Here is a 13223-nt window from a genome sequence, read left to right as displayed (position 1 = left end):
GAAATTTTCGCGGAATTTAATTTCGCGAATCAGAGTTTCAAAACGGCAAATTTCGCGGAATTTAATTTCGCGAATGAGCCGATTTTAAAAGTTTCACGGAATTTAATTTCGCGATTGAGAAGAATTTATCAACTTAGATTAACTTTTAAGCACCATGGAGTTGTTTATATTTGATAAAAAATACACGTTATAATGCTTAAAAATCAATTGTGTCCATCTTTTTTGGTAATACCTGGTCAAAAGCAACAAAACAAAAGAAGAAGAAAAAAAAAAATCGAATTTTGCGGAATTTAATGTCGCGATTTAACAATTTTGGTGTGTTTCGCGGAATTTAATTTCGCGAATTACGCCCAAATTCGCGAAATTAAATTCCGCGAAAATTTCTTCCGCGAAAATTTCTTCTCGCGAAAATTTCTTCCCTTAAGGTAGCTGAAACTTTCTCTATATAATGCTTATACCTCTAAAATCCCACTGGTGGAACATTCCTTTTTTGGGCAATTTCTATTTTCCCCAGGCAAAATCCTAAGGGCGAATTTTTTTGAAAATTTCAAACTTATTTCCAGACAATATCAAGTATACCCTTCGAAAGCTCTCGAAAAGCTATATAGAAGACTTTTAAATGGTTATAGCCGATTTCCTTACCTAACTCGAGATATTTCATGTGCAAGTTCCACTTTTCGCCACATTTTGGTCAAAAATTGACCAGTGTGGAAACGGTGCAAAGTCTGCGCCGAATTATTATTTGATTAAACTGAGGTGCACGCCAAAAAAAAGTTCCGCAGGCAGGCGAAATTGCAGGGGGTTTGCAGGCGCTGTAAGCCCCCCAAACATGCTGAGCCCTGGTGGGGGTTCAGAGGGGCAAAGTCCTGAAAGCTCTGAGATATCTTATCTTCTGTTGCCTAAAATTGTTCAAAATTTGTAGAAAAAGAGCTTGAATTGCTGGTACTTCTAAGAAAGAAATGTATGAAGCATAGTGTGCAAGGGGGTTCCAGGTCCCACCTAACCCTAAAATTCCAACCCTCAATCCAAACTCCCAGATCCCAGCTAAAAATGCTATCCCCACGAAAAATTATACTACCTTAAAGGAAGAAATTTTAGCGGGAATTTAATTTGGCGTATTGCCGAAAAAGTTTTTTCAGAGGGAATTTAATTTGGCGGTTAGCTTGAAAATTTAAATTTGGCGGGAATTTAATTTGGCGGACGAAGGACATTTTTTTCCAAAAAAAACACCATTTAAAAAGGAAATGTCTGTTTTAAAGCCTGAAATAGCACACATTTGGGGGGATAAATAGAGCAACTTAAATTTGGCGGGAATTTAATTTGGCGTATGACGAAAAAAATTTAATTTAGCGGGAACTTAATTTGGCGGATTTTGACCAAATCCGCCAAATTTTCTTCCCGCCAAAATTTCTTCCTTTAAGGTAATTCGAGGAACTAAACAAAAATTCTTACTGTTTAATAATAAAAAGGAGAAAAGTTTAGTATAGTAAAAGAATTATTTATAGAATATGAAATTTAGAAAAAAATATAATTAAATTTGAAATAAGAAAGAACTAACATTAACTTTTATCAAAACACCAAAAATCCCACCTAAAGAAATTAATCCCCACCTTAACTTGTTTCTCCCACCTAAAACCTGAAAATTTCCAAATCCCACCTGGAAATTTCTGACCGGAAACATCAAAACCCCCCCACTATTCTGGGGGGGGGGTGTGCACACTATGTGAAGTCAAATGAATCATGACCATGAGCCACATTTCTTACTTTATATCTGCTCCTTACGCCAATACGCTTAAAGTAATTACAGCCTCACGCGGAATATATTTGGCGTACTGTGCACTAATTAAAAGTCTTCTATAGTTTTCCGAGAGCTTTTAAATGGTATACTTGATAATGTCTGAAAATGAGTTTGAAATTTTCAAAAAATTTCGCCCTTAGGGTTTTGCTTGGGGAAAAAATAAATGTCCCAAAAAAGGGATGTTCCCCCAGTGGGATTTTAAGGGATTTATTCCATAAGGCATAACCATCCTATAGAGAAGGTCTGGAGAAATTTTCAGCTAGATCTTATTTTTTCCCCGTAAATTATGCTAAACGACCGCACTAATTTGGTACATCACCATGTCAATAGGTGATATCATAAATATCCCATAAAAGTCCCAAAATCAGAACAAATCACAAAGCCAATGTGATATGAATATATAATACCGGGTGCGCCACAAAAAAGTTTCTCTCTTTAAAACTAAGTTCCTCGAAATCTAAATATCTTTAAAAAACCGTTTCTATTTCATTGGAAAGAAGAAAGATAAACTTAAATTTTAATGGGTCATTTATTACATTTGATTCATTAGAACAAAAGTTATGCTCAATTAAATAAAAAAGTTACTTTCTGAAAGTGCTCAAAAACGTTAAAGATCGACCTATCAAATTAAAAAGAAGCATAATTACATGATACATCATTATCTTCGTTTCAGTCATTAAAAACGATAATTAGCTGTCTAAATGACCTTTTGTTATGTAAAAGAAGGTTGAATTTCAATAAAAGGCAGAAAATTCTGGTAAAATTCACAAAAATACATCAAATATGGGTTTCGAGATAAGCATTACATAGACTTTTTCCAATCTAAAACCAAAAATCGGAGGAAAATTTCGGTAAATTAAAGTGATTTTGATGAATATTTTAAACCCTTTCGGCCTTTCAGTTTCAAAATTTATATGGTTAATTACTGAAAAATGCTTTTAATTATGTAAAGGCTATTGCGATTGCAATTTTAATATAAAAATTTGATAGGTCAATTTTCAACGTTTTCAAGCACTTTCTGAAAGTAACTTTTTTATTCAATTGAGGATAACTTTTGATCTAATGAACTAAATTTAATAAATGACCCATCCAAATTTAAGTTTATCTTTCTGCTTTCCAATGAAATAGGAATGGTTCTTTCAAAGTTTTTAGATTTCTAGAAAGTTAGTTTTAAAGAGAGAAACTTTTTTGTGGCGCACCCGGTATAAAAACGCAACTATACATGTAGAGGAAAAACAAAATACTTACCAAATACTACTTACCTTGAAATAATTGTTGATTTTAAGGTGATGCACCAGTTCGACATTGAAAAGTTTTCATTTTTTAAACAAAGAAAATTAGTTATTGAAGGCTTGCTTGATAGCTAAGCAAAATAAGAGCAGTTTTATAAATGACAGAAAGAGTCAACCAAATTAAGTTTTGTGAAACACAAAAGGTATTCTCAATTTTAAGTCACCATTTTTAAAGATAAATAAAATTCAGAGGGACACATAATAGTAAAAAACAATCTCCTTTTCTAGTTTCCTTTTTTTTGATAAAACAATCACTTCGACATGAAATTTGGAATATATTTGAATCCCTGTAAAGAATTTTTTTAACATTTAAATTAAAGGAGTCAGCTTATTTTGAATAAGCAAAAGAGACAAAGACTTTGATTCGAAATTTGAATTTTACAAACCCCAAAAAGAAAGGTTTTCATAAATCAACACTTTATCTAAGAAAGAGAATGAACTAAAGTTTTGTTTATTAAAAACTAAAAATATATGTTCTTTGTTAGCGAAACCTGTAAAATGATGCAAAGAAATATTTTTACATTTCGACAACACCACATAAGCACCATCCAGTTTTTACATTTTTTTATAAAATAAAACAGCAAATTTTGGCTGTACAAGTATGAACTTATGAGCTTTTGTGTCCTTGTTTTAATCTCTCAGTTTCCTCTCAAATCATAGAAAGCTTTTAAAAATCTTTCAGTAAATTTACAATTGTACAGATTTGAATCGTTTTGACTCTTCGTGAGGTTAATTTAGTGATCGTTGTTATCCTTGAAAAAAATCAATGCTTCATTGGTTTTTCAGTTTTAAAGCAATGCCTTGTTTTAGAGTTTTAAATCCAAATATTTGGTGTATGCCTTTTTCTTGTGTTTTTGAGAAAAGATTTTTATTGCCATCTGGGCTCAGATAAATCTGTGTACCAGTCACCGCCACTGTAGTCATCATTGTAATAGTTGCTGGATGAGTTACCAAGGGGTTGTTGGGCAATGGGTTGGGAGTTCCACTCATTCTTACGTTTAGAGGGGGTGCCATAATCACCACCATAATCTGCTTTCCTTTTTGGTGCCCCAGCACCACGTCCTCTTGAGCCATAACCACCAGTACCTCCTCTTGATCCACCTCTGCCTGATCCATAGTCTGAACCTCCTCGTCCAAAGCCACCACGCCCTCTGTTCATTCCTCCTCTTTGCTGTCCATAAGTACCACCTCTAGATGATCCACCTCTGGAAGCACCACGGAAACCACCAGTTGAACCTCCTCGAGGACTACCTCTTCCCCCTCTCATTGCTCCACCACGACTTGGGCCACGGCTTGGTGGACCACCACGAGGTCTGGCTGGTGGTGCATAGTAGTCATCATAAGAGTCATCTCCATAACCTCTATATCCACCTTGAGAGTAGTTCCCTCCATGTGAGAAACCACCTCCAAATCCTCCTCTTCCACGCCCTCTTGGGCCAACAGCTCCACGACCAGAAAAACCACCTCTTCCTCTGGGGACAAAATTGTCAGACTCACCCTTTTTGTTAAGAGCACCAAACCCAGATTGCCCACGTCGTTGACCTGTTTTATCTACTTGAGGTTTAGCAAGTTGTACTGAAATTTTTAAATCGTCCAATTCTTGGTTATCAAGTTCCTCAATAGCTCTCATTGCATCATCCCTGTTAGCAAAGTTAATGAAAGCATAATCCTTAATCTTTTTCACTTTCTCAACAGGACCATATTGTTCGAAAAGTTCATTCAATTTGTTTTCGTCGATGGCTGGAGATAAATGTCTGACATAGACAACTTTCACCTAAAAAGAAATGAAAAACTGATTGCTATAACAGAGTTTGCAGAGGGGTATGAACCCCCTAGGTTTATTTCATCCCCCTTTTGTAATGCAATCTTGCCCCCCCCCCCCAAAAAAAATGATCAAAGAGTCCAAAATGTAACAATTTCAAGATATAACATTATTTATCATCAACATGAAAAATATAAGCAATCTGATTGGCTTAAAATGCTTACATAAATCCTGTACTTCATATTGTACCGTACAAATACAAGACAGCGTTTTCAAAAAAGGGGTCTGGTAACGAGAGGTCATAATTTGAACTTTCTTGTCGTATCTTTTACCAAAATTTATTCCCAGAAATGTTCTCTTTGTCAAGTCGTATATAAGAACGTTTAAGATACCAAGTGTATGTTTTGGTTGGGACATAAATTTATTATTTTAACAACGTTCGACTATATGAAATGTATTGACCAGATTTCCAAACCCCCTTTTCTTTTTTGACCCCCCCCTACATTCCCACCCAAAAAATTTAGGCACATTTTGGTAACCCCTTCAAAGGCCCCCCAAAAATCTAGCATCCCGCCCCATTAAAAAAAGGGGGCGCAAACTATGTATAAACTGAACTATACTACTAAAATAGCAGATCAGTATTGCCTTGAGGGAACAAATAAATGCAAAATTAACTAATGCAGAATTAATTAATGCAAATTTGGCCCTTTAAATCGCAAAATTAAATTCCGCAAAACTTCAATATTCTTGGTTATTCACATCAATAAGTTTGGGATTTTTTAATAAAATATTGCTGACTTTGGCGGTGTAAACCCTAAATATTAATTTTTTTAACTTCAGGGCATAAATAAAGCACTTGTATTGTAATTGTGTTCTTTGTGACAAAAATGGAAAATGGAAGCAATTCAAATGATGATTAGGAGTATAATGGGGAAGAAATTTGAGTGGTTTGCGGTAATCTCTTACCTTAGACATGACTTCATCATTTGGTTCATCCATGGAATCAGCCCAATCAACAGCTGGAGTAATGTGTCCAAAAACCTTGATACGCCCACTTTGCAATTTTCGTCTTGCCTGAGCAGCATCTTTGTGTGTGGCAAAGTCAAGGAAAGCAAAACCTCTGTTTTTATTTTTATCCTCTGCAGAAAAGTACATAATAACATCTGTCAACTCCTCAACTTTGGTCTTAAATTCTTCCATGATATCTTGTTTGGTTTTTGTCTTAGGAATAGATCCAACAAAGAGTCTGTTATTTGCTTGTGAAAGACAAACACCAAGCTTTTTCCCACCTCTTACTTCATGGTTCTCCATAGCTTTGACAGAACTTTGTGCTCCTTCTTTGGTACTGTATGTAACAAATGCATAACCTTTGTTCAGTCCACTAAAAGGATCAACCATAATACGTAAATCATAGATTTGACCATAAGGCTCAAACAGCGGAACCAATTCATCTTCATACATGTCTCTTGGTATCTTTCCAATAAATACTTGGGAACAGAATTTCTGAAAAAAGAGAATGCAGGTTAAGCTATGGCAGTATGATCAAATAAAAAAGCAGCAAAAAAAATTATGTTTAGGCAAAATAAAAAAATGTAGTGTTTCCGGAATGTGGGTGAAGAAAAAAAGCTTTCATGCGGCCGGCCTGAAAAATTACTTTTTTTTGCTTTTTTGATAACTTCAGATCATTGAAATAGAACTTTAAAAAGATAACTTTTATGTAGAAACAGTATGAAGCCCTAAATATAATGTATCAAGTACTAACAAACAAAACTTGATTGACACGCGGGAACATCAACCAAACGACGTTTGATAGCTTGAACGGTCAACTTAATTTTCTTTATGATGAACCATATCAGGGGGGTGGGCACGCAGTTACTACAAGACAGTATGACACTTACTACCGTGGTGGTACTGTATTCAGAAGTTATGAAAACAGTTACTACACAGTGTAGTAACTGCTGTTTGGGGGTGGTACCACCACTAAAACTAGCACTTTTGGTGTAGTAAGTCCCAAAAATCGAGAAGCTTCCATAAAGACGGGATCTTTCCAAAGCAGAGTTGGAATATTATCAACGCCTAAAGATTTATTATTTGAAAAAAGTTTAACACAATTTGAAAGTTCATCAATTGTAAAAGGAGAAAGAACTTTAAAAATTTTTCACAAAAAATGATGTTTTTTGTGAAAAAATTCTTTGTTAAAAAAAATATTTTTGTTATAAATGGACAAAAAAAATTTGAAATTTTTCTCAGACCCAACTTTGAAATTAGCTTTCCCTATTATCATCAAAAGTTCTAACGCTGTTAACCAAGTAAATTAAAAGAAAATCTAGCACAAAAATGGCTTTAGGTTGAAAAATAATTGCAATTTAGGGTAATTTCGAGCTTTTTTGATGATATCACTCAAAAACAGGGGTGGTACCTGGAAATCTTTTCTGAAAACAGTTACTACCAAGGTGTAGTAACTGCAAAGGGTGGTGGTCCTGAAAAAAAGTGTTGAAAAAGCACTTACTACACATCATGTCTTGTAGAGTAACTGCGTGCCCCCCCCCCTGACCATATAGATTAACCCATAGTCTGCGGTCGGGTCAAAAAATTATTATCTTTCACCTGGTCGGTTTCTAGAAAAACTACAGGGTTCGACATGCGGCAAATGCAATGGGTTGAAAACCAAAGTGACGAAAAAACCCCGTGCAATTACACTCGATCACTGCAACCCGTTCCATTTACACAGAGTGGAAAAATGTTTCACTTGATTATAAAAAAATGCACAGATAAAAATTTTAACCTGTAGACAAAAATTTTCTAAAAAGGCTAAAGAATCTTCTAAAGAAAAAAAATGAAAATGCCATTCGTCTTCGTTTTATGTCATTTTCATTTTAAAGTTGAGATTTGATAATTTTCGTGCATTTTGCCTTACACGTTCTAGCTCACTTGCAGGGGTTGGAAAAAATTGTTGAAACCGTTGCAAAGCACACCCCATGCAAATGCAAGGATTTCTGTGACTGAAAGAGGTAAGACTAGCCTAGTTTCTATTCCTGATATAGGAGTTTAAGCTTAGACTGCCAGAGGGCCAGACGGTGTCAATTAAACGCCAATCAATTGAACGCAATCGAATAATTGCAATTCGATTGTCGATAGTCAATTGAATCTCAATCGAAAGGCCGATTCCTGGGTAATATTCGATGTGTTCGAGTGAGCCAGACCTGATCAATCGAACTTGTGGAAACAATCAAACTAATTGAACTCCATCGAATGATTAAAGTTTGATTAAAAAATTTAATCAAGCTCTAAGATTTTTTAAAGATTGTGAGTGTTCGATTAAGTTTGATCGGTTCGATCAGTTTGATAAACCAATATTAGCATCTTTTCAAAGCCAAATTCATAACGTAAATTGGGAACTTACTTCTGATAACGGGTTACACACTTTTCCTGCATCCTTTAGCGCCAGAGGTGGTTTGTTGGGGCATAGTATTCCGCCACTACTCGGCCGCGCGAAATCGAAACACTTTATTCTGGATAGACAAATANGTAGCCGACGCTCTCATCTTAATCTTTTCAGCCTCGATGAAACAAGGCAAAATCCCTGATGAATGGAGGAAAGCAACCATTTCTCCTCTCTACAAAGGGGGTAACAAAAACAGAGCTAAGGCAGAAAAAAACTACCGTCCAATCAGCCTCACTTCAACTACTTGTAAGGTTTTGGAGCACATAGTTCACAGCCATGTATAAAACCACTTGGAAAGTGAGAAAGTTCTCATTGAATCACAGCATGGCTTTAGAAAGTGCAGATCCTGTGAGACACAACTTCTGCAAACGTACATAAACTTGCTAAAAGTAATGAATGATAAAGAACAAGTTGATAGTGTATTGCTTGACTTTAGTAAGGCTTTTGATAAGGTGGTTCATAGAAAACTCATGATAAAGCTAAGACACTACGGTGTCTGTGGAAACATTCATGACTGGATATCAGACTTCCTTTCTAATCGCACCCAAACCGTCGTCGTCAGAGGAGCTACATCTAGCTGTAAAGCTGTGACATCAGGTGTTCCACAAGGTACAGTTCTGGGCCCACTGCTTTTCTTAGTATACATCAACGATATGCCCCATGTAACAAGCTCTAAACTTGCACTTTTTGCAGATGATTCTTATCTGTATCGCCCAATATCAACCAGTGCTGATGCAGAGGAGCTACAAAAAGACCTATCCAATCTAACAAAATGGGAGAACGATTGGCAGATGGAATTCCACCCAGACAAATGTAAGATCCTAACCGTCACTAACAAAGACTCACTGTTGTAGAATCCTACAACATACACAATATCAACCTTGAACTGGTAGAGAAGGCTAAATACCTAGGAGTCACTCTAACTAAACGTCTTACTTGGAACTCTCACATTAATAATGTATGTGCAAAAGCCAACGCTGTTCGATTCTTCCTGCAAAGAAAAACCTTGTTTAAAAGCAACTCCGAAACTCGCTTAAAGTGTTACAAATCTTTATTCGCCCAATCTTAGAATATGCAAGCACAGTTTGGGACCCTTCCAATAATAATGCTCTACGAGATAAAAATCGAAATGGTCCAACGAAAATCGCTGCGATGGATTTATAACTCCCTGGGATTATGATGTCAGCCCCACATTACTAAGAATCAAATCTAAATTAAAGTCACTTGAGGATCGTAGGTCAATTGCCAAACTAAAGATGTTGCATTCCATTTATCACAGGACGAAAGAAATAGATCCAGAAAATATCCCAAAAACGTCAACGCTGCTCTACCTTACGATTCATCCAACCACACGGCAGAATACAAGTATATAGCTCATCATTCTTTCCAAGTTCAATTTGCTTATGGAACCGTCTACCTGATGATATTGTGAATATTGTAGAATGTGATAAATTTGAAGAGAAATTATTATCCCTAAATTTTAACGAATTTTAAGAGTTATTTTAGCCAAATTTAGGTCTTTTTCTTTCTTGTTTGAAATACTTTTAGTTTTTCTCGCCATGCATTGTTCGTGCGTCTCTATTCTAATCCTTATTATTCTTTAGTCATAAATCTTAATCCTCTGATTTTTAGAACGAAGTTTTTACTAATACCAAGTTGTATATTTTTTATAAATATATATTTTATTTTATACCTTTTTCATATAATCTATACTTATTTATAGTATGCCTATAACAATTCATATCTTTAGTTAAATCCAGAGAAATCACATTCAGCTTCAATATACTAGACTTCTCGAATCTGCCTAAATCTAGCTCTTTTTGATCTTAGTCTTTTGATTTTAGAGTTTTTAATTATTGAATAAAGCATATTTTATTTATGTATTTATTATTCATTTACTACTTTTTATTCAATTTAATATTATCATAATAATTTTTTTTTTTTTTTTTTTTTTTTTTTTTTTTTTTTTTTTTTTTTTTTTTTTTTATTGAATTGTACACTATAGTTGTTTTATAATCTGTAAATTACTTAATATTTTTTCATTTATTTATTTTTTGTTCCATTAGCGAAAATAGCTTGTAAAAAGTTCATGCTAATAAAGAAATAGAAATAGAAACTCAGTCCTTCTAGACTTTAGCAAGGCTTTCGATAAAGTTAACCACAGAAAGCTACTCATCAAATTACATCACTACGGCATTCGAAATGAAATATTATCGTGGATCACTGACTTTCTATCCAACAGAACCCAATGTGTTGTTGTCCGAGGATCTACGTCCCCACAATCAAAAGTTGAATCAGGAGTACCACAGGGATCTGTATTGGGCCCATTTCTCTTTCTCATATATATTAACGATATGCCACTCACAATCGAATCCACACTTGCTTTATTTGCTGACGACTCACTCCTATATATACTCCATTCAAACTTCTCCTTATCCTATGGAACTGTACTAAACCGTACAAATACTGTTCAAATCCACACTCAGAATCTCCAGTATCTGATGGTGGAAGTCTTCAAGTCTATCAATGGCTTAAGTCCTAGCTTCATGGCAGAAATTTTTAAAATTAAAGAGGTTAAAATCAATCTCTGCTCTGCAAAACTTCTGATCCTCCCTGAAGCTACCCGCTATACGTTCGGTATTTACGGTTTATCTTTTAGAGCATCTTTTTGCTGTGGAACCAATTGCCAAAAAAGTTGAAATTACATGACATCAAAGATTTAGCCAAGTTCAAAACTGAGATAAAAAACTGGAATGGCTCTAAATGTTCATGTAACATCTGTCGGTAATTGAACACAAAAGATCTCGTCGTTTTTAATTTTATTTTGTAAAATGTTGGATTTTATTAGTTATGAATTTTTTATTTGTAACTACGTTCCCCCAACAAGAAAGAAAGAAATTATTATTACCGTATCATTTGTAGCCTATACGACACCACCATTCTCCAAAACGACCTTGACAAGTTACAAAAATGGGAAGACGATTGGTCCATGGAATTCCATCCCAAGAAATGTAAAGTTTTGCGAATAAAAAATAAAGTAAAACCTATATACTGTCTGTGATTACTTCATTCACAATGAGAAACTAGAAACAGTCAGCAAAGCCAAATACTTAGGGGTAACCATCAACAAAAAGTTAAATTGGAAAGACCACGTTAACAAGATTGTCTCTAAAGCTACCAATGTGAGACTTTTCCTGCAACGCAACCTTCAATCATGTCTTAAAGAGACCAAACTCGAATGCTACAAAATATTCATCCGCCCAATTCTCGAATATGCTAGCCCTGTCTGGTGCCCTCATAACAACACAACGTTATCTAGCAAGATCGAAATGGTCCAGCGCAAAGCTTGTAGATGGATTGAGAACAAATGGGCATACCATTACAGCCCAACAGCAATGGCTAAACGATTGAATCTCGATTCTCTTGAAATGCGAAGAGACTTATCTTGTTTGAAAATGTTATTTGATTGCGTAAATGGCTTTAAATACATGGAGAAGTCTTTACTACCAACAAGACAAAGGACTTCTAATGTAAGATATAACTTGATCCATGCAAAACTTAAAGTTTATGAAAACTCATTTTTTCCTTTCACTACCTATCAAACTATGGAATAGCTTGGACAATGGAATTGTAAATTTAAAAGAAAGGGATGAATTTAGAAACTCTTTGACTATTAAATAAGTATTATAATCATATACACTTTTCAATTACTTAAGACAAAACACTTAAGCTTCTGCCTAATTTCCTAATTTCCAGTCATGTCTATAATTTACCTCGCGACAAACTTTTGCAAATTTTTGCCTTCGTTAAATTCCTAACTACTGATAACTACTGTTAGTTTTTCTGGAAATACTATTTTTAACTTACTATTTAAACTTACTTATCAATTATTTATTATTTACTATTTTAATATTTTAACCATTATATGTACATTTTAAATAAACTTAATTTAATAGACTTAAATTTTTTTATTTTCCTAAAAAATTTTTTGTTAAATATTTGCGAAAGTAATTCTAATGAATTTATGCAAATAAATATATAGAAATAGGAATATAGAAATAGAAATACGTCTGATTTAGAAGGACCACTCACGCCCTATTATATGTGTTATAGATACCACACTATTTGAGTTGCACCAGACTCTAAAATTTTAGAAACTTTGTATGTTGAGGTAGTTTTTTTTCTCTGAAATTCTGAGTCTGGATACCCAGGCTAATAATATTTGCCTTTCAATATGCCCCCTTTTCTAAAAGAAAACATCACCAAAAAAATTTTAGATTTGAAAACTATTATTTATGCTTTGTGAAAAAGAAAAACATTTACCTACCCGTACCTACCAGCCTACTAAGTTGACTTTCTACAACCAAAATCAGGAAAATGTTATATCGGATGGCCAAAAGTCACCTCACCTTCTTTTCTTTTCTTTCCTATCTCTTATCCTATTTTTCTCTTTTCTGACTGTCTGAGTTTCTGAGACTTAGTTTCTCATTTCTGACTGAGTTTTCATACCTGTCAATCATTTGTCCATCAATTTCGACCTGTCTAATTTTCGCACCGAGTGGGATTCGAACCACCACCAAAGAAAGACCTTCAGATTCGGAAGCCAGCGCTCTATCCGTTGAGCCATCGCCGCACAGCAAAACCACGCAATTCATAACATATTATACCGAACTGGCAAAATACGGGGGTAATATTATTATAATATGGGTAACAGTACCCCTTTTTTAAACCTGACTGAAATTCGAGCCGTTACTAGCAACCCTGCGGGGCCCAAGGCGCCGAGTATGCACCCGGCACAGTGACAAGCCGTTACTAGCAACCCTGACCCTACCTAACCCCCGGAAAAGTGACTATCGGCGATCCGTGGATAAAAAAATAAAATTAAAAAATGAAAGTGACTATTGGCCATCCGATATAAGAGCATCC

At 34.9% G+C, this 13223-nt stretch overlaps 1 protein-coding gene across 1 annotated transcript; it reads right to left on the bottom strand.

Annotated features, from left to right (window-relative positions):
• Positions 1 to 3507: 3507 nt before the first annotated feature.
• On the bottom strand, positions 3508 to 6369 carry LOC136801917 (heterogeneous nuclear ribonucleoprotein Q-like). Its single transcript, XM_067058597.1, has 2 exons — positions 5819 to 6369; positions 3508 to 4864 (listed from the first exon to the last, which is right to left on the bottom strand). Exons 1-2 carry the CDS (start codon positions 6311 to 6313, stop codon positions 3959 to 3961), a joined length of 1401 nt encoding a protein of 466 aa, XP_066914698.1. The 5' UTR covers positions 6314 to 6369; the 3' UTR covers positions 3508 to 3958.
• Between the last annotated feature and the right edge of the window lie 6854 nt (positions 6370 to 13223).

The sequence above is a fragment of the Clytia hemisphaerica genome, unplaced genomic scaffold (assembly GCF_902728285.1).
Source record: "Clytia hemisphaerica strain Z4C2 unplaced genomic scaffold, Clytia hemisphaerica genome assembly, whole genome shotgun sequence".
Lineage (NCBI taxonomy): Eukaryota > Metazoa > Cnidaria > Hydrozoa > Leptothecata > Clytiidae > Clytia > Clytia hemisphaerica.
The sequence above is the reverse complement of the archived record's forward strand: the minus strand, read 5'-3'. Positions and strand labels throughout refer to the sequence as shown.

Bases quoted from the DNA above. Each gene is read 5' to 3' on its own strand.
- LOC136801917 (XM_067058597.1), bottom strand. From the start codon at position 6,313: ATGTATGAAGATGAATTGGTTCCGCTGTTTGAGCCTTATGGTCAAATC. The intron at 4,865-5,818 runs GTAAGAGATTAC...ATTTCTTTTTAG, and splicing joins ATGATGAAGTCATGTCTAAG to GTGAAAGTTGTCTATGTCAG.